Source organism: Hyalella azteca, unplaced genomic scaffold (assembly GCF_000764305.2).
Source record: "Hyalella azteca isolate HAZT.00-mixed unplaced genomic scaffold, Hazt_2.0.2 contig4316, whole genome shotgun sequence".
Classification (NCBI taxonomy): domain Eukaryota; kingdom Metazoa; phylum Arthropoda; class Malacostraca; order Amphipoda; family Hyalellidae; genus Hyalella; species Hyalella azteca.
Genome location: NW_025934536.1, coordinates 120,069 through 138,518, shown reverse-complemented (window position 1 = coordinate 138,518; position 18,450 = coordinate 120,069). Strand labels below are relative to the sequence as shown.

Genomic DNA, 18,450 nt, shown 5'->3' with positions numbered 1-18,450 from the left:
TCCTGCCTGCAGGGGAGGCTACGATCATTGGAACAGTCAATCCCAGGTGCGACATTTGGCCTTCGTTAGGTCATTAACGGAGCATTCAACTAGACATCATAATTGTCCGGTTCTGACCGACATCCTCAGCTGTTCATTGATTGTGTGTGCCACCTTCAGTGACATCACACTTGCGGTTCTCTACCGTGCCTACAGCACCGATAGTCAGTCACAAGCCAGCCACCCTAGCAACGCGTTTGCTGACTGAAGCTAAAGCCTTGCTAATATAGTCACCCCGCTTTGTCACGCGTTCCGTATCATAAATATAGTTCACTTTAAGTCAACTCTGTCTTTCAGTCCCCTTAACTATCTAAGACCAGACCACTTCTAAGAACCATGAACCGATGAACTGATAGCATAGTTTGTAGTCAAAACACGAGCTGTGACATAATCGTCATTCCGTCAATCTGGTATGCCTCAGAGCAGCGCTCCCAAATTTTATGAGCGACTACCACTTTGAAGTTCCTAACAGTCACAGAACCTCTCGTTGCCTTAGTAGTCCTGATGTTGAGATGCATCTCATCGTGAGTGTGGGAGAGCACTGCTACCTGGCGCTCGCCAAAGGTGGGCTTGTGGCGCACCACTTAATGCTGCTGCCCATACATCACTACCAGACCTCCCTGGACTTCGAGCCCGCCGCCCAGCAAGGTTAGTCCCCCTCATGCTACTGCCCATACATCACTACCAGACCTCCCTGGACTTCGAGCCCGCCGCCCAGCAAGGTTAGTCCCCCTCATGCTGTTGCCCATACATCACTACCAGACCTCCCTGGACCTCGAGCCCGCCGCCCAGCAAGGTTAGTCATCACATACCGAATCCGGAGGATTCGGTATGTGATGACTAACATATTAAATACTAGATATACTAGAGTTATTGAGAGGCAGAGTAATAATATCATTTGATGATTATTGCGTAATAATAGAGTATTATTTGATGATTATATACGGCTTATAGTTTATGGGAACACAGCGGATTTTACTATCCTCTTGAATGAGAATAAAAAAACTTGGAATTGTAACAGCGTTTGTACAGGTGTAGAATTTCCACATTTCTCGAGGTTGAAAGAGATCCTACTTCATTTTCGGTAGACATTGGTTACGGTGCACTCCTCTAAAAAATTTATTTCAGTTGTTTCCTTCTAGCTATTGAAGAAATATACTTAGAACTTGGGATTATTAACAAAAAGTAAAGCCTTTTACTTATGAATATGCAAAGTAATTTTCAGGCTTGTATTACTAGCTATTTTTAAATAGAAAGCAAAAAAAGCCAAATTGAAAAACCTCGTTTCACAAAAAAAATCATTAGGATAAAAAAAGGCGCAAACAATTCTCTGAGAACACCATATGTTTAGGAATAGTACATACTTAGAGAACTTGATAATATTTTACTTTACATTTCCAGCTGTTATCAAGCATATGGAGAGATACTATGTTACGATATCCAAGTCTGTTTCAAAAGCAAGAAAATATCAACAGGTTACATCAGAAAAGTCTATGGACTTTGCTTCGTTCATTTCTAGGCTCACCTCCCATAGTTCCATGGACTGCCAGTGTGATGACTAATTTTTTAAACAAGTTTCATCGTCTTTATAGTATGTTTGCTGAAAAGTGATACGGGGCGTTATTGTCTTGAACCCCATACTGTATATTGATATTTCAAGAAAATTATTGTTTTTTAGGACTAACGTTTTCTATTTTTCACTAAGGGAAACCACAGTATACAAATTAGATTAACACCAAAATTGTAAATGAGGTCAAACTTAAAATTTAGACAGGGCTTAGATAAATTAGATAAAATATTAACAAAGAACCTCTGTGAAATTTATTTCTCCAGCAATGGTCTGACAAAAATTGCGAACAATGCCTCCAAAAAATTTAGATGAAATTCGAAAAAATAACATCTGACAATGGTATAAAAAAAGTGACATCTGGTGGTCGCTATCTGATTTCATGTCAATTTGAGATGTCCTGAATTACTGTAGAACAAGTTAAAGAACCTTGCAATATATATATAACTATATAATTGGTGGGATACTGGGATTTTCAGTTAAGAAGCTAGTACTTTAATAACATAATTTACAAAGAACTGATTTCACAAACCTTGAATTAGTACAGCCACTGTGCAGCTGTAAAATTTGGAAATTTCACGAGTTTCGAGGAGGATATCCATGTTTGTTTTCGGCGGGTATCAGTTAATAACCGAATTAAAAACAACTGAACCCGTACAACTGAAATTCCAACAGTCACTGCTAATTTGTGTACATAATTGACGGAGTTGCGTTAGGGGTACTTGTGCAAAACGTGGGCTCGTGCGTTTCTTTCTAAATAAAAGTGCAGAAATTGTGAAACTGCTCACGGCGTCGCATTGATGCTAATAAGGTTGTTGCTTAGAAATAAAACGAAGTTACTCTCCATGTAGAATTTTCTGTATTAAAAATCATTTGAACGTAATAATTTGAAGGAACACCTGATCCAGACTACTAATTACAGATAATATATGCTACACCACATGTGCTTGACACCGTAGGCTGGTTGACAATTTCTCTAGGTGATTAATGCAATTTGCATTTTTTGTCGATATTTTATGCCTCAGTGGTCTCTGCCAATGTTTTTGAAGCTATTGAACGTACAGACAAATTCTGTTAAATAAGTTTAAATTAATGAAGGGGCATATTCGTAGATACGTAATTATGGACAACTATTTTGCAACGAGTAGGCAAAGTTTAGCGGGTTTTGAGGTAGAAGAAGATTGCTCCGCCGGTGCTGGCGACGAAGAGAACGATGAAGACGATCATGCAAGCCATGAAGGCGTCACTCTGCTTCTGGAGATCATCGTACTCGGCTTTTGGGACCGTTTCCGCTGGCGGGTCAGTAGGGGGAGCTGGAGTCGTTGGGTTTTCGAGCTGCATCTCGATCGTGTACCTGAAAACCAACGAGTGAAGCTAATATTAATGTTTGCCCAGTTCAAGAATGGTGACAAGTTGCAATTGTAATTTTGAAAAGGTTTTAACGAGTGACTAGTTACACCGCGATAAATTTGCTTCTAAACTCGCCTCTCAGGGTAGTTCATCTTCATCTCCAATTCGTCCTGGATGAGGAGGAAGTTGGATTCTTTTTCGGTGAACTCCTTCCAGACTGGCAAGCCCAACGAGTCGTCCTTTTCAGCAGAGGGTTTCCTACGGGAAACATAAGCAAGCATTTAATTATAGCTACCTTGTTTATCGAGAATTCTATCTTTTCTATTCTGAACTGAGCCATGTCTATTAATAACTGCACCATGTCTACTAAGAAATTACCATGCTTGCCATAAAATCCATTGATAAATCCATTATGACCGGTTCCCGTTTTACAATGAAGTATACAAAGCCTATTTAGATCCCTACCATGCCTATAATGAACTATACCAAGTTTATTATAAACTTATCCATGTATATTAACTATATCACGAACTTTACCATGTCCTTTGAGAACTGTACCACACATGTTACAAATTCTACCACATTTATTGATAACTGTACCATGTCTATTGGGTACTGTCTCTCAACCTATATCTCACCCTTACCATGTCTATCTCTCAACCTATATTGTTTTTATAGATGGAATAGCCTTCAATGAGGGCTTATGATGTAATTTATTTTGATAAAGTTAGAGAAATCGACTCTCTCGTGCAAAAAAATTAAAAGCAACGAAGGAGTTTTTTTTTTTCGTGTCGTAGACGGGATTGATGCATAGAAACAAACTTTGAGGATGAAGAGATGGAAAAATCAGCAAAACGATTATTACATCTCATTTTCACTGGAAAATATTTAAAGAAACCTATATAGAACAAATGGCAATAAAAACAATGAGCAAATGAGGATTTCACAGCATGACTATCATAATGTGGCGAATGAGAAGACGTTATTAGTTTGTGATGGAGAGGTTTATGGTTATACCCAGTCTTGGCGAAGTTGGTCCAGAGTTTGACGAGGCGCTTAGAGGTGAGACGCTGTGCCTCAGTGAGCTCAGTTGGAAACGAGAAGAGGTACATCAGCTCATCTGCGTGTGTTACTCCTGCAAGCTCTACAAGAGGATATATAGAAATTAAAAGTTTGTGTGCAGGAACAATGGCAACTGAACCCATCTATCTAAGATGAATCAACTTAAGGCGGTAATTGCAAGACCATCATACGCTGTGCATCAATTGTAATGCGGTAGCAAGTGCTGTGATTGCAAGTCCAACATCTGCTGTGCATCAATTGTAATGAGGTAGCGGCTGCTACTAACTTCATTGTCAAGAAAGTTGTAATATTCGTTACGTAATGGATTGAAAAGTTATAGTCGCTAGTCACATTAATGGCAATACAATGCCTAAAGTTCAAGTGACTATCAAAGTATAAACTGCGTGCTATTCAAAATGTAATCAGACACTGCTAGGGACTAATTGAAATCAAGATTAATTACTGAGGCTAGTTCATAATGATACAATAATTTTAGCAACTGTCAACCCTAAAAATTGCATTCCCGTTTTTTAGTAGGAAAGAGGATTGTCACAGAGTATCTGAAATTTCAAAACGTACCCGTTTTTTTCGATTTCAACAAATAAACTATGCACGAACAATCAATACGCTAAAATGTCTGTCACTTTCTAGTAGGCACAAAGGTATAAAATTTAATGTTACCAACCGCTGTCGAATGGAGGATCAGGAAACATGAGGTCGAAGAGCGAGTTTTCGCTTACGAAGTCAAATGAATAGAAATAAGTGCTTGTATTGTAGAAGCGACTGTGCATTTTGGCGAAGTTGTAAGTGCCGGATTTCAAGAACAGCATTCCCATGAGCTGGAACATACAAGGATACCTGCCAATTTACACCTCGAATATCATTTATTAATATATTTTTATGAGTTCGACATAATATGATTAGTATTTCAATTGAATTGTAAAAAAAATGTTCATTGTGGACTTTAGAGGTGTGAAAGATTTCATCCGAACGAGATAATACAAGTCAACGGAAAATAAACACGGCTTATACTTAAAATAATATTGAGACGTTTTATCGTATTAACCAAAATTTTACAGAACATTGTGAAGTAACAGCATAAAAGCTGTGGCATTCTCAGTATTTACATCGATCATGCCGGGAGTAATGGCATCGATATCGGTCATGTCAACGCCAGGGAAGAAGGTGTCCGCGATCGCCTGCGAAAGGACGCGCGTGCTGTCGTCGATGCCTGAAACATTGACACTTCTTGATGGCCCATTTTATTTCCATTTATTTCATTTGAATATAGTTTTAAATGAATAATTTTATGTGAATATTGATCAAATCGATTGGCATAAGTCGCTTAGAGGTAAGTCGTAAAAGCAGTGAGAAGCAACTGTAAATGGTCTATTTTGACTGCAAATTTGATATAACCTTGAACAGTGTCGATTCAACACATTTTAATATTGGATGAAGTGTGGATAAATGTGAAATAATGATTTAATTTATTTACGTATGTTTTATACGATTGAACCGAACGTGAATCCTTGTGTTGTTGCTAAGCTTTCTAAAGCGCGAATAATTATAAATTATAATTTGAAGCAGAAAATTTTGATAGCTTTTTAATGTAAATCGTTGTCTTTCACGGATAAACATTTTACTTGTTTGCGTTAGGTAACGGAAATCTCAAGCCAATTGAACACTTGGGATGATAGCTCTTTTTTGTCCAAAGCATTGCAATAAATCTATAATTTTGTTACTGAAGTTAGTAAATAGTTGAAAATAAATACAAGATTCATGTGACCCGTAATTTGTTACAACTCGATAAATTTAGTTACAAGTATAAAAAATTAGTTACAAGTATAAAAAATATAACTCAGTACTCACTGCAGTGAGTGACAGAGAGCGCATTTTCTCGTCGACGAAGACTTTAGGTCACGGACAGACGGACGGACAGACGGACAGACAGACAGACAGACGGACATGGCGAGCACAATAGTGCATTTTTCCCATAAATGAGAAAATGCGCTAAAAATTATTGCAATTACCTGCAGCTTTTAGAATATCAGTGATAACTTGGTTGGCCAGGTAGTCCCCATCTTCAGTGAGGTTGTTGGGCTTCAGGTAAGAGTCCAGCATCACTGCCGACAGTAAAACAAATCTTACAAATGCAAGTTTCTGCCTACAGCACGATGCTTAAGTTTGAATTAAAAGCTCGTCTTTTAGACACGTCATATACGTAGTTCTGGCACGAAATAGTTTCTAAAGAGCGAAATTTTTTCATAGCGAAATAGTTTCGTTATGAAACATTCTGGCACGAAATAGTTTTATAAAAAGAAAGGAACTTGTGCATGATATGTAGTTAGGAACCAGATTTACTCACACGTCTGCTTGTATCCATAATAAGAAAGCGTCAAACATCCACAGAGGGAAAACAAAATTAAACGGCATGATAGGGAAAGTACTTATTTGAACCAATGAGTGAAAAACATAGACGTTATAGCCATTAGGGAGTTACTGATGATTCAACCTGGTATTCACAATGGGAAGAAAGTATGAGCAAGCCTAGAAAAAAGAACTATGAGCACAATCAGGCGTTCGTAAACAAAAAGATATATACAAAATAAAATCCTGATTATTAACAAACATACGGGCATAGACGTATGATCCTTCGTCCCTGACGCAGCCACTCATGAAGGGCACGTTGTTGGAGAGCCCCTGAGCCATGTAGTCAGCAGGCAACTGCAACACCGGGCACGAGATGTGATGGAAATTAGGACACTTTTACTCAATGTTACAACCCCCCAGCCATAGTATTTATCTTTCTTGCTTCATACGACATATATATTGGGCAACTGCAACACCGGGCACGAGATGTGATGGAAATTAGGACACCGTTCCTCAATGCTACCACCCGTACATGAGCATTCGTAATGTTTTTGCCGTTTAAAACTACATATTTTACTACAAACGTGTACATTAATGCTTGCAAACTATAAGTACGCCGGTTTTTTTAATGAGCTCACTAGTCTCCGCAAAACTCATGCAATAGTTTCAATAACAAAAACCTTAATTTTTTTCTCAACTCTTTGAACCATTTTTAGCGCATTTTCTCATTTATGGAAAAAATGCACTATTGTGCTCGCCATGTCCGTCTGTCCGTCCGTCTGTCTGTCCGTCCGTCCGTGACTTCACGTTTTCGTCGCCGAGAAAATGCGCTCTCTGTCACTCACTGCAGTGAGTACTGAGTTATATTTTATTATATGTAAAAAGGGTGTTTGCTTCCATGGATAAGTTTTTCTCCTAGCAAATATGCGAGCTTTGGTTAACTTTTTGTAGAACATTAAAGTTGCCGTAGGAATGCAAGGCTTTTGATGCCAACGGGGAAATGATAGCTTGTATCAACTCACCATCGTGATAAGTGCATTTTGTACGATGTCAGCAGGTTGCACTACAGGAGAGACTCCATCAAACCCGATGTTGCCAGCCTTTTGTTGCTCTTTCTGAGAGGTTCGATTGATGAAACAGGATTTTATTACATTATATTATAGAAAAGGCTTAGGTATTTATGAAATCTCTGGTATGGAAGGTTAAAAAACTTTCATCTAAAGTGAGTTAAATGAGAAAGTAAATCAACAGGATCAAGTTATCAGTAAACGTCGAAATTTACCATTGAAAAACGAAAAAATAAAACGAAGGCAAATTCAGTCGTAGATTTTGATACTAACAATAAGATTTCATTTATGACAGAAAAGTTTATCAGAAAAAAATGAACACAGTAACTTCTATGGATTGTGTATCTGTAACTTATTCACGTATAGTAATACATGACAAGAAGCCAATCAATTAATGTCGTTCGAGTTGTTACGTCGCTTTCCTACTGAAAATTACACGTAATTACATTTATTACCGTTTTTTGCGCACATTACGGCCTTAAAAGTATAAATATTATAAATTGTAAACAAGTGGAACGTGATTTTTCTGTCACGATGTCGGATAAAACTCACCACGGACTTTGAAGTACACATCGTAAGCTCAGCCGGAGTTTTTTCAATTTGTAAACAATGCAGGATAGTTGATTCATCGGTGGTGTCACAACCGCAAAGCTCGGCGAATGCGGTCGCCGACTGCACGGGATGTTCGTCTATCGCCCAATACTCGAGCGACGAGCCGCTCTCAGCGATGGCGCGGGCAAACAAGCCTGAGGACAGCCATGAAATGCTTAGGAATACATTCCGGACCGTCTTTTTATCGTAGCTCTGAGGATTAAGTCGATATTTGAATTAAGAACGTTCGACATGTGTTAAACTTGAAGCTACACGAGAATACTAGGATGTAGAGCACTGTGTGGTATAAATGCCGACCGATTTGAAAAAAGTAAGGATTCATGAGCCAAGAGGATGACAATTTTAAATTCGCATTATGCTAAAAAGAACTGAAATAGTTGAGAAGTAAAATATTCCCGCAGAAACAATTATGGTTCACGATCTGACTACGACACCTAAAATCTACTTAAAAATGGTTTTTCGAAAAGAGTAGTTTGGTACAATCTTAAAATCTCCTAAAGTAGCTAATATATTTGGTTGACAAGATTACCTGAGCTTCTAGCTGTAGTTGTTCAAATGATATGCTGTATCGCGCTTTTATTGTTCATGCATACACAATAATTCAAATCCCACACTATGGCTGCTCGCAGATAAGGCTGTAGTTGTTTTTACGGTGCGCTGTCGTTTCTACAAACGTCACGCCGCGCTTGTACAAGTTTAGTTTTCCATTTTTCACGTCATGGCTGTTCACTCGTCATGTTGTGAGTCATCATAAATGGCTGTTGTCACTCATCACAAATGGAAATTCAATCATCACGCCCCTCACCTTTAGCTGCGGGGATGGCGACCAGAGTGCTCACTGACGCAGATCCGGCGCTCTGGCCGAACACAGTCACTTTCTCCGGGTCTCCGTTGAAAGGTTCGATGTAAGCTTGAACCTTTATACCATGCAATGAGATCTTATTAGAACATCGCTCCATATTTAGCGTTAAATATCAATCTGTAACTGATCTTCAATCTGCCAAGTAGATAATTTTTAAATTTAAATCATATAATTTTTGCTTACATAACATGAGTATTCCGTTTGAGTTAAACGTCGAAAACTCTCATTATTGAAAAAAATTCAAAGAGGGCATCAATACAAGTTGGTAGTTTTGAAGTTATCTTGGCAAATGAATTTGGGAAACGTTTACCATTCCTTCAAAACTCCAAGTCGAAGTTTAAATGAGAATCATCTTGGTGAACTGAAAACAAGATTTAAGAATCGAGAAATTTCACTAATTTATTTAATTAGGTGACCATCGAGATAAGCTTATTCTTATTTCGATGCTTTGTGACAGCGTACTATTTTGAAAGCACAATACAACACGAATTACTATGAGATTTCTATGCAGAAATAGGAATACAGTATGGATGGCTTTGGTCTTCAAGGTCAAAGATTTGGCTGAGCCTTCACTTTGACCCAATTTTCGGATTCTTTAAGTAATGGAGAACACTCAAGTGATCATCAAACACGGTCCAAGCCGCGCGCTTGGACAAAGCAATGAGAGTACTTTGGAAATGAGAAAAACTCAAGAGGAGAAGTTATTATGACTTTGAGGTACCACCAAAATTGAATAGGCCTTACCCACTTAAGAGCGTTGATTTGATCGGATAAACCCGCGTTGCCGGGTAGGTCGTTGTTTAGAAGAGAGAGCCAACCTATGGGATGAATAATTAAGTCGATAAATAATACCAGACATTCAATGCTTGCAGTTCCTATAAGCTTTACTGAGTGACGAGCGGAAGGAATCGGAATCATCTCAATCGTCAAAGGAAAGCTTAATTTTAAGTTAGAGATAATTGTCCAGGAATGAGACTGATTGCTAGTAACCATATTATTAGTATGGGGGTCGTCGAAAATTATAAAAGCATGTAGATCTTCAGTATGAAGGATCAGTCAAAAGTGGATGACCACACGGTAGCTGGACTCGCCGAAAGACCAAAGTCTATACTGGATGACCGCGCAGTAACTGGACTTACCGAGATCCCCCAGTCTGTACTGGATGACCATACGGTTACTGGACTCACCGAGAGCCCTCAGTCTGTCCTGGATGACCACACGGTAATTGGACTCACCGAGAGCCCCCAGTCTGTACTGGATGACCACACCGTAACTGGACTCACCGAGAGCCCCCAGTCTGTACTGGATGACCACACGGTAACTGGACTCCCCGAGAGCCCCCAGTCTGTACTGGATGACCACACCGTAACTGGACTCACCGAGAGCCCCCAGTCTGTACTGGATGACCACAAGGATGACATCCTCATCGAGGAGCCTGGTGGGCAGGTAGAGGGAAGCATCGCCACTCGTGAAGGATCCTCCGTGGATGAATACCATCACCGGCAAGGTATCATTCCCAGTCGCTTTATCCTGTGAAAGATTTAAAACCACAACTTTATTCTTCATCCCACCATCACCTGCAAAGGACCTTTCGTCACTGGTTCATACAAACAAAAGAATAAAACGCAGTTTTTGCGTTCGTTCAATTAAATTATTCTAAATGCCATTAGGAATGGCATTCTCCGAAATGTGAGCAATGTTTCACGTCGTTAATTTATTTATCAGTTTCCTATCAATATAGTTTTAAATAATGTATTTTAATATTGAGTTGATCCTGCAGCCATTGTTACTGAAAAGGTCAAACAGGTCATAGAGCAACCATACTAATGTAATTTTTCTTCATTCTGGCACTCTTAACTTCGTAATGTTCAAACGTTATTAAAATATTAACATTATACCTACTTGAAGTTGTTGCAAACGTTATAAATGTAAATGACCACAATGAAACGCTCTAAAGTCGTTAATGTGTAAAGCAGTTATTGAAGTTCATTTGCATCGATGTTAGATTGGTCACACTGGTGAGCAATAATATTGGTAATGTCGATACGTTATTAAATTGGCTACTGTGATGTGATATTTTGGATGCATGAAAGTAGTTGAAATTGTAACAAGGAACTGGAGCGTAATCATTGCAGTGTGCGTTACGTACGTGTTCAGTGGCATTTCTAAATCTGGGACCATACTTTCAAAACTCGCTAAGTGAACGTAAGTACTTACGCTTTATTTTCTTGTCTATAATTGGTGGATTTTGCTTGAAAGACTGACAATGATTGGCTGATGAACTTACGATCACTTAACTTTTTTTTTGAAATTATAGGCCCAGGTGAAGGTGCAGTTTGGAAATCCTATTTAGGTTGTTAATTGCGTACATATTTATTAAGAAGCGTTCTTGGGCCTATTTTGTTCGTTGCTTTTATAAACAATCTGCCAGAAGCAGTGTCCAGCGTGTGCTCCATGTATGCGTGTGCAAAACAAAAGTTTATAATTCAGTGAAGAATGCGTCAAATAAAGCGCAATTGCAAGATGATCTTGACAGCTTACTGAGCTTAGTTAACTGGGCTGATACGTGGCAGCTGCGGTTTAATGCTGACAAGTATAAAGTAATTCACCTCGGGAAGAACAATGAACAGCAAGATTACAGTATGAGAAGACATGGTTGCAACGAGAGAGTAATGATTGAAAAGTCTAGTGTGGAAAAAGATCTCGGAGTTTATGTCGACAAGGAGCTAAAATTTTCTAAGCATGTTAAAACGCAAGCTAACACATCCAACAAACTTCTTGCACTAATTAGACGCTCACACGAGTTCCTAGATGCAGAAGCGATGAAGCAGTTGTTTGTTGCTGTCGTGCGCCCGAATCTAGAGTTTGGAAATGTTGTGTGGTCACCGAGATTTGAAAAGGACAGAAATTTAATAGAGAATGTTTGCTTCGAATCACCGACATGTGGAACAGCCTCCCCGATGACATCGTTGGCGCTCCAAGTATGAACGCGTTCAAGAACAGACTAGATAAAGCTATGGAAAAATATATGTTCAGATTTGAAATGCCTAGCACCATATCGAACCCGGTGGAAGTCGAGTGGCTATTTCAAACTTTCGTCAGTCGTGAAAAGATCCGGTCAAATGACACGATTTTAGATCTTCTGTGAACAAGGCACGAAAAGGAAAAGAATCGGAGACAGGCCGCATCAGGCCTACACTGCAGCGCCGAGATCACTATGTTATGTTATGTTAAAGTGCAGTTGAGGATTTACGTTGACCACTTTGAGGTTAGTGACGCGTTCATTATTTACATTAAATACTTTATTAGCATAATTAATGGAAATCTTCTGTTAAATCTCCATTTACCTGCTTTTCGCAAATTTTTTCAAATTATGCGTTTGCATTGTTTTTTTTTTTTGCAAATTTATCAATTTCGGTGATGATGGTTATGCTCAAGATGATGGCCATGATGATAAAAAATGAATGCCACTCTAGCGTAGGTGGATAAATTTGTCTCTGTTGTATTCAAGATTTGTCTCCATTCAAATAATTATTGTCATTTTACTTTCTCCGTCATGATCGTCACGGTAACTAGAGGGTGATGACATTAATTACCGCAGCTAACGTCCAGGGTGCAGCCAGCACGTTGTAAGAGTGTTTGTCTTCTATGGTGGTGTGCGAGCTGCACCCAGATCAAACCTAACATTCAGGTGGAGGATATTCGTAGTTCTTGTGTGCGAGTGTGGATGCAAACAAGTGTCGTTTTTGGAGCTTGAATAACCGATACTGCTCTGTTATAGTGCCGGGAGGACATGTTCATTTGTTTAATAAAGGGATATGGGGCAAATGTTTTGATGGCGGTTTCTGTTTTGTGTGCTCCTCGGAGGAATACTGTGTTTATCATGGCAATCCCGAAGTGTATAGGCGTAGTTTTTGTGAAGAAATGAAGTTGGCCAATAGGTTTTTGATATGAAGCAGGGCATCTTTGGAGTTGGAAACAAAACTGGATCTATTTCTGTTGTGGAGATTTTGGGGCCTGTTGCAGTTATGATAAGAATGTTTTAATATGGTGTGTAGAGGTTTTATAGGTTAATAAGAGATGATGTGAAGAACGCGAGGTATAGGATACATTTTATGTAGGGTGGGAGGTGGTTATATGGTGGGATAAGGAGGCGATCTTAAAAGCTGTTACTCACCGCAGGTACATACACGTTGAGGTATAGACAATCCTCGTCTCCTTCAGCGAAGTCTCCGACCATTGAGTTTTGCCAGCACTTCGGCCCCATGTGATCGGCAGGATATTCTACGTTATTAGTGCCAAGCTTTTCCACTAGCGCGCTGTACTGTAAGACAGCAACAAGTAAAACAAATATTAGTATTAAATGAAACACTCTTTTCGAATAAGCAAAAAACACTATTTTACGAAAAGATAGTCGGCATGTACTTCCATGCAGGTATTATGATATGCCAATTTTTAATAATATTCGAATAAAATTTATGGAAAAATCGTTTCAACAATTTTGTCTTGTATTTTATTGGGCAAATAGGTGCATCAATTCATGGATAATGGTACCTTGAAGCGACGCGAAGCGCCTGCGTATCGAATGCCAAGGAAAGAGTTGATGGTTCGGTTGTACAGAGACTGCATGGTTGTGCCCACCATCGTCACGCCCAATTTCTCCACCACCACCTTAGGCCCTTCTACGTCACCAGGGCGTCTCAATCTCAACATGACAAACAATAATTGATATTAGGCATATTAGCAATTATTCTATTTCGAATTAAAAAGTAGAAACGTATTAGAAACCAATTCTTTATGTCTTAATTGAAAGTCATACTTAGTCAGATCTGTAATATAAATTTTTGGAATAAATCAATACAACCAGATACACATTTTTTGTAGCTTATACCAGGGAATTGATTGAGCTCCTGATTTCCATCTAAAGTATAGGAATATTTGAGTCACATGGATTATTTTTTATGTAGATCTAAGTTTTCTGCTAAGAAAATGTTATCATCGAGCATAGTTCTCTGAATTAAATTGTTTCCTGGTATGATTTGTGAATAATTTATTAGAACTCTCACCGTAAAAAATTCTTCAACATCCTCACGGCGGGTTTACGATGATCGGAAGGTCTGAGTTTGAATTTTAAATGACATGTTACATCCCTTATTTTTTACGGTAATTAACGGAAATAATTCTGAATGTAATTCTAACGGAAACAATTCTATTACAACTGATTATCACACGCAGACCTCACAGTATATTTCCAAGTTTCACCCTCCGTTATATCATACAATTAAAAGGAAAACTGTCTTCACGAATTATTTCTACTAGACAAACAAAATTCTTGCTTAAACTTAATCATCGAACGCGACACTTTAGTACATAATGGCCATATGCGCTGCAGCAGTGCTCGGCTCGACTCGACTCACTCGCCGCCAGCTTGTTTACAAGCCAAACAAAATTCTTGCTTTAAACTTAAATATTTGTCATAATTAATACCAATCTCCTATGCTCTTTATCCACAATAATTATTACCCTTTAATAATCGAACGTGACACCAAAGTATATAATAGCCATGTACGCTGCGGCAATGTTCGGCTCGGCACGACTCACTCGCCGCCAGCCTATTTATAGACAAACAAGATTCTTGCTTAAACCTTATCTGGGAACGCGATACTTAAGGACATACAGTAATAGCCATATACGCTACAGAAATGCTCGGCTCGGCTCGGCTCGACTCACTCGCCACCAGCCTATTTATAGTCAAACAAGATTCTTGCTTATACTTAATCACCGAACGCGACACTTAAGTATATAATAGCCATATACGCTGCAGAAATGCTCGACTATACTCACTCGCCGCCAGCCTGTTTATAGACAAGCAAGATTCTTGCTTATACTTAATCAGTGAACTTGACACTTAAGTATATAACAGCCATGTATGCTGCAGAAATACTCGGCTCGGCTCGACTCAATCGCCACCAGCTTGTTTACAAGTCAAACAAAATTTTTGCTTATACTTAATCATTGAACTTGACACTTAAGTATATAATAGCCATATACGCTGCAGAAATGCTCGACTAGACTCACTCGCCGCCAGCCTGGCCGTGGGAGGCGAGGACGGTCGAGCCCAGCGCCTGCAGCGGCCCCGCCGCGAGCCGCGCCGCGCGGCCGCCGCTCACCAGCAGCGCTAAGAAGCACAGCGCGTGCAAGGATCCCCTCATCCTTATTGTGGGTCACTTGGAGATCAAGCGTTGAATTATCCTGAAAGGTAATAAGACAAAATCATTAACAATGATTAGTAGCAACAGCGGCATGAATACATGTCAGAAAATCATATTCTAATTTTCCAAGATGTCGGTGCGTCAGTAATTGTATCTAGCTTTGAAGCTTTATAAATTAGAATGCTTTGTTTTTTCTTTATTAATATCTCATTTTCCTGATGTTATTTACGTTTATATACGATTCTTACGTACATCCTGATGGCTAATTTGACACTTTTTTCACTTGTAGCTCAATTAGTCGCTTCAATTTCCGTTTGAGGCTCTGTTCACCAGAATACATTCATTTTACTTATAAGGGAATATTTTCGATTAAGATTAAATTTCAAACACAACTAAAACTTATATTATATTACGACAAAGCTAAGCAACGAAACTTGATTCTACTTAATGTTAGCAAGAATTCCAACAAGGTAGAAGTTTGCATTGCACTTTACCAGGTTTTATTTCTCCCGAAATTATTAACGACAACATCGACATTAGTTTATTTGCGCTGCATGACCGTAAGTTATAGTGATTTTTTATTTTCTTGAATTCCTGTTAACTATATCCATTTAATTATTTGGTAGCTCAAGTTTTTGTAGTCCGCACAAATTTGTAGGGTAAGTTAATCTATTTTTATTCTAATCTGTATACTTGTCTTAATAGTCTTTTTTTATTTCAATATAGTGGAGAATTTTTGAGGACATTGCGTTTTGTGGCAGTTCGATCGTACCTCGGTAGTGCTCAATATTCTGCTATATAATATTTAAGACTGTATCTTGCGCATTCCAGACGGGAAAAACTTGCTTTTATCCTGACCTTTATCTTCAATTAATGATGCACTTTTTTTCTGTGTCTAAAACAAGTTTTTTCTGCAAATCATTTAATAGAAAATAAAATGTGATTGGTTATTCATTTGTGTTAAATTCTAAATTTAATTTGTTACTGAATTGCAAAATCTTCTTATTGAATGAATGTTCTGTAAAGGCTATGTAACTATATTTATTCATGAAAAATTGGAACGATGTACGTAAATAGATTTTGTCAGAAAAAACACCACTCCACGTATTACGAGCACCCTCCAGACCAGTCTAAGAATATGTGTATTCACCTGACAGCCTCACATAAAATTTCTAAAATTTGAACATTATATTTGACTTAGTTGAATGCATCTTACTATGATTAATCATAGTATTAGTACAAGTGCACTTGCGCATGCCTTGCGTTTTTTAAAGCTAATTCGTTTGTATTAAGAAATAATTTAAGGGAATCTTCATCTGGCAGCTGAACGTGCACATACGAGTCGAAAACTTAGTGCAGCAATTCGTAGCGAATTATCAAATGCAAATCTTCAGGAAGCAAATCTGCTTTAGGCCCAGTCAGGGATCTTGGCACGGTTTAGGCATAAATCTACATCAACCGATTACAAGGCATCTCATAATTGGAAAACAGAATCAAGTTCATTCAGGACTCAAAAGATTGCTGCATGCGAGTAATAAACAGTGAGAGGAGGAAAAAAAACGAATTGAAGCGACGAACAGCGGTTTACTCGTCACAAACCATCAATAACGGGCAGCTAAGGCTCGTCAACCTTGGCAGGGTATCTCATATAAGAAACGGAAACTTTGATTCCAAATCTCCGCCGCCTTACGACTTACCGACTTGAGGACAAATCTGATGGAGTGAACCTTAAAAGAAATCAGGAGCTGCAGTCCCTTGGGCGGCTTGACTTAAAACCTAAATATCGGCAAATCCAGCGGCGTACCTGAAGCCGACTGCATTGAAATAGTATTTTTACTGCATTTTTTCATTTATGGAAAAAAATCCGCTATTGTGCTCGTCATGTCCGCCCGCCCGTCTGTCTGTCCGTGACTTTACGGACGGACGGACGAGAAAATGCGCTCTCACTCACTGCAGTGAGTACTGAGTTATATTTTTTTAATCGAGGGAGGTTTGCAGCATCGGCTCTCCACATTAGCCCAGGCGCTGCACCATTGTCTCCCGAGACGAACGGATGCCGACCCACCACGAAGAATACGAGAGTTCACAAGTGAAATTATAGGAGCTATAAGAAAAAAAGTAACTTGCCAGACTGGTACAGAACGACTATAGCACTATGCTGAATAAAAGTAATTAACTTACTCGTTTGCTGAGCACGAGGTAAAAATGGTAAGGTGCTGAAAATATGTACGTATTCGTCTACTGGGGACAAAGTACTTAGACAGGTTATATAAGATTCAGCGACGCAGATGACCACAGCTTTCCGAGTGAAGCCTCACGACGAATTAGATTCTTAATAAAGCTGCAGTAAGATCGGCTGTCCTGCAATCAATTATCGCGGCCGCTCTTGATGATATCGGTCCAGGGTCCTATGGCTGCCGATGATTGTGAAGTCATGCACCGCGTGCGCGGTAGCTGACCTTGAGGTGACGGGAGAAATGGTGGCGTAATGGAGACTTGGGTTTAGAACTGTGGAGTCTGGAGGCCAAAGAATGGGGGAAAGAAAAGAAGACGGGAGAAAGGCGAAGAAGACGGGAAAGACGGGAGAAAGGCTAGAGTAGGCTGAGGATCAGGGTGGTGGAGGCTGGAGACATGGTGGTGGAGGCTGGAGACATGGTGGTGAAGACTGGGGGCTAGGGTGGTGGAGGCTTGCGGAGATAAGTACAGAAGGGTCAGCGCTGATAAAAGTTAGAGGCTGATTTGATAACAAAAATCTGTCTCTAAGAGTGGGAAGGGGTCGGGAAATATCTGTTGATGCGGCAGGTAAGGTTAAGCTATGTTCTATGAAGAAGACCGGTATGAGAACTTGTAATAAATACTTATAGGTGATGAGGTCTAATAAATTGTCGGACTTAATGAGAATATCCTTGAGAAAAATAATTTCCTGTGTTCGTAAGACGAATATTTCAAACAATACCGAAGTCGAAGGATATTTAACTCGACAGATTTCAAAAAACACGCTCACATGAATTAGCCAACAAACTTATTTCGTCTCCAGCAAAAAAGCGAGCTCTAAAAAAACGTCTTCCGTTCCACAACTTTATTATAAGATGCCATTTAATATGCATGGTATCCCATATAAATAACAAAAGTTTAATTGCGCAGGGCTCCTTGCATTTATTATCTCCTGAAACATTTTGTATAGATCGATAAGACAATCAAGTGCCTGGGATGATGCTAGTGTACGTGCGTCTCGTCTGCACTTGGAAGCTTCGCCTGTTATCATAAATAATAATTCTCATAATTATTAATTCGTAATGACATGCCGGG

The 18,450-nt window shown here is 39.1% G+C and overlaps 1 protein-coding gene across 1 annotated transcript; it reads right to left on the bottom strand.

The window, feature by feature from the left end:
* Positions 1–2,133: 2,133 nt before the first annotated feature.
* Positions 2,134–17,467, bottom strand: LOC108682267 (juvenile hormone esterase). The gene is made up of 16 exons (XM_047879961.1): positions 17,323–17,467; positions 15,008–15,181; positions 13,484–13,634; positions 13,107–13,253; positions 10,309–10,459; positions 9,674–9,747; positions 8,873–8,984; positions 8,008–8,201; positions 7,411–7,503; positions 6,652–6,742; positions 6,049–6,141; positions 5,146–5,249; positions 4,704–4,857; positions 3,974–4,100; positions 3,092–3,214; positions 2,134–2,960 (listed from the first exon to the last, which is right to left on the bottom strand). The coding sequence occupies exons 2-16, from the start codon at positions 15,139–15,141 to the stop codon at positions 2,762–2,764; spliced, it is 1,947 nt and encodes a 648-aa protein (XP_047735917.1). The 5' UTR covers positions 15,142–15,181; positions 17,323–17,467; the 3' UTR covers positions 2,134–2,761.
* Positions 17,468–18,450: the final 983 nt, after the last annotated feature.

Bases quoted from the DNA above. Each gene is read 5' to 3' on its own strand.
- LOC108682267 (XM_047879961.1), bottom strand. From the start codon at position 15,141: ATGAGGGGATCCTTGCACGCGCTGTGCTTCTTAGCGCTGCTGGTGAGC. The intron at 8,202-8,872 runs GTGAGGGGCGTG...GGCTGTCCTCAG, and splicing joins CGCCATCCCCGCAGCTAAAG to GCTTGTTTGCCCGCGCCATC. The intron at 5,250-6,048 runs GTAATTGCAATA...TCAATGTTTCAG, and splicing joins TGATATTCTAAAAGCTGCAG to GCATCGACGACAGCACGCGC.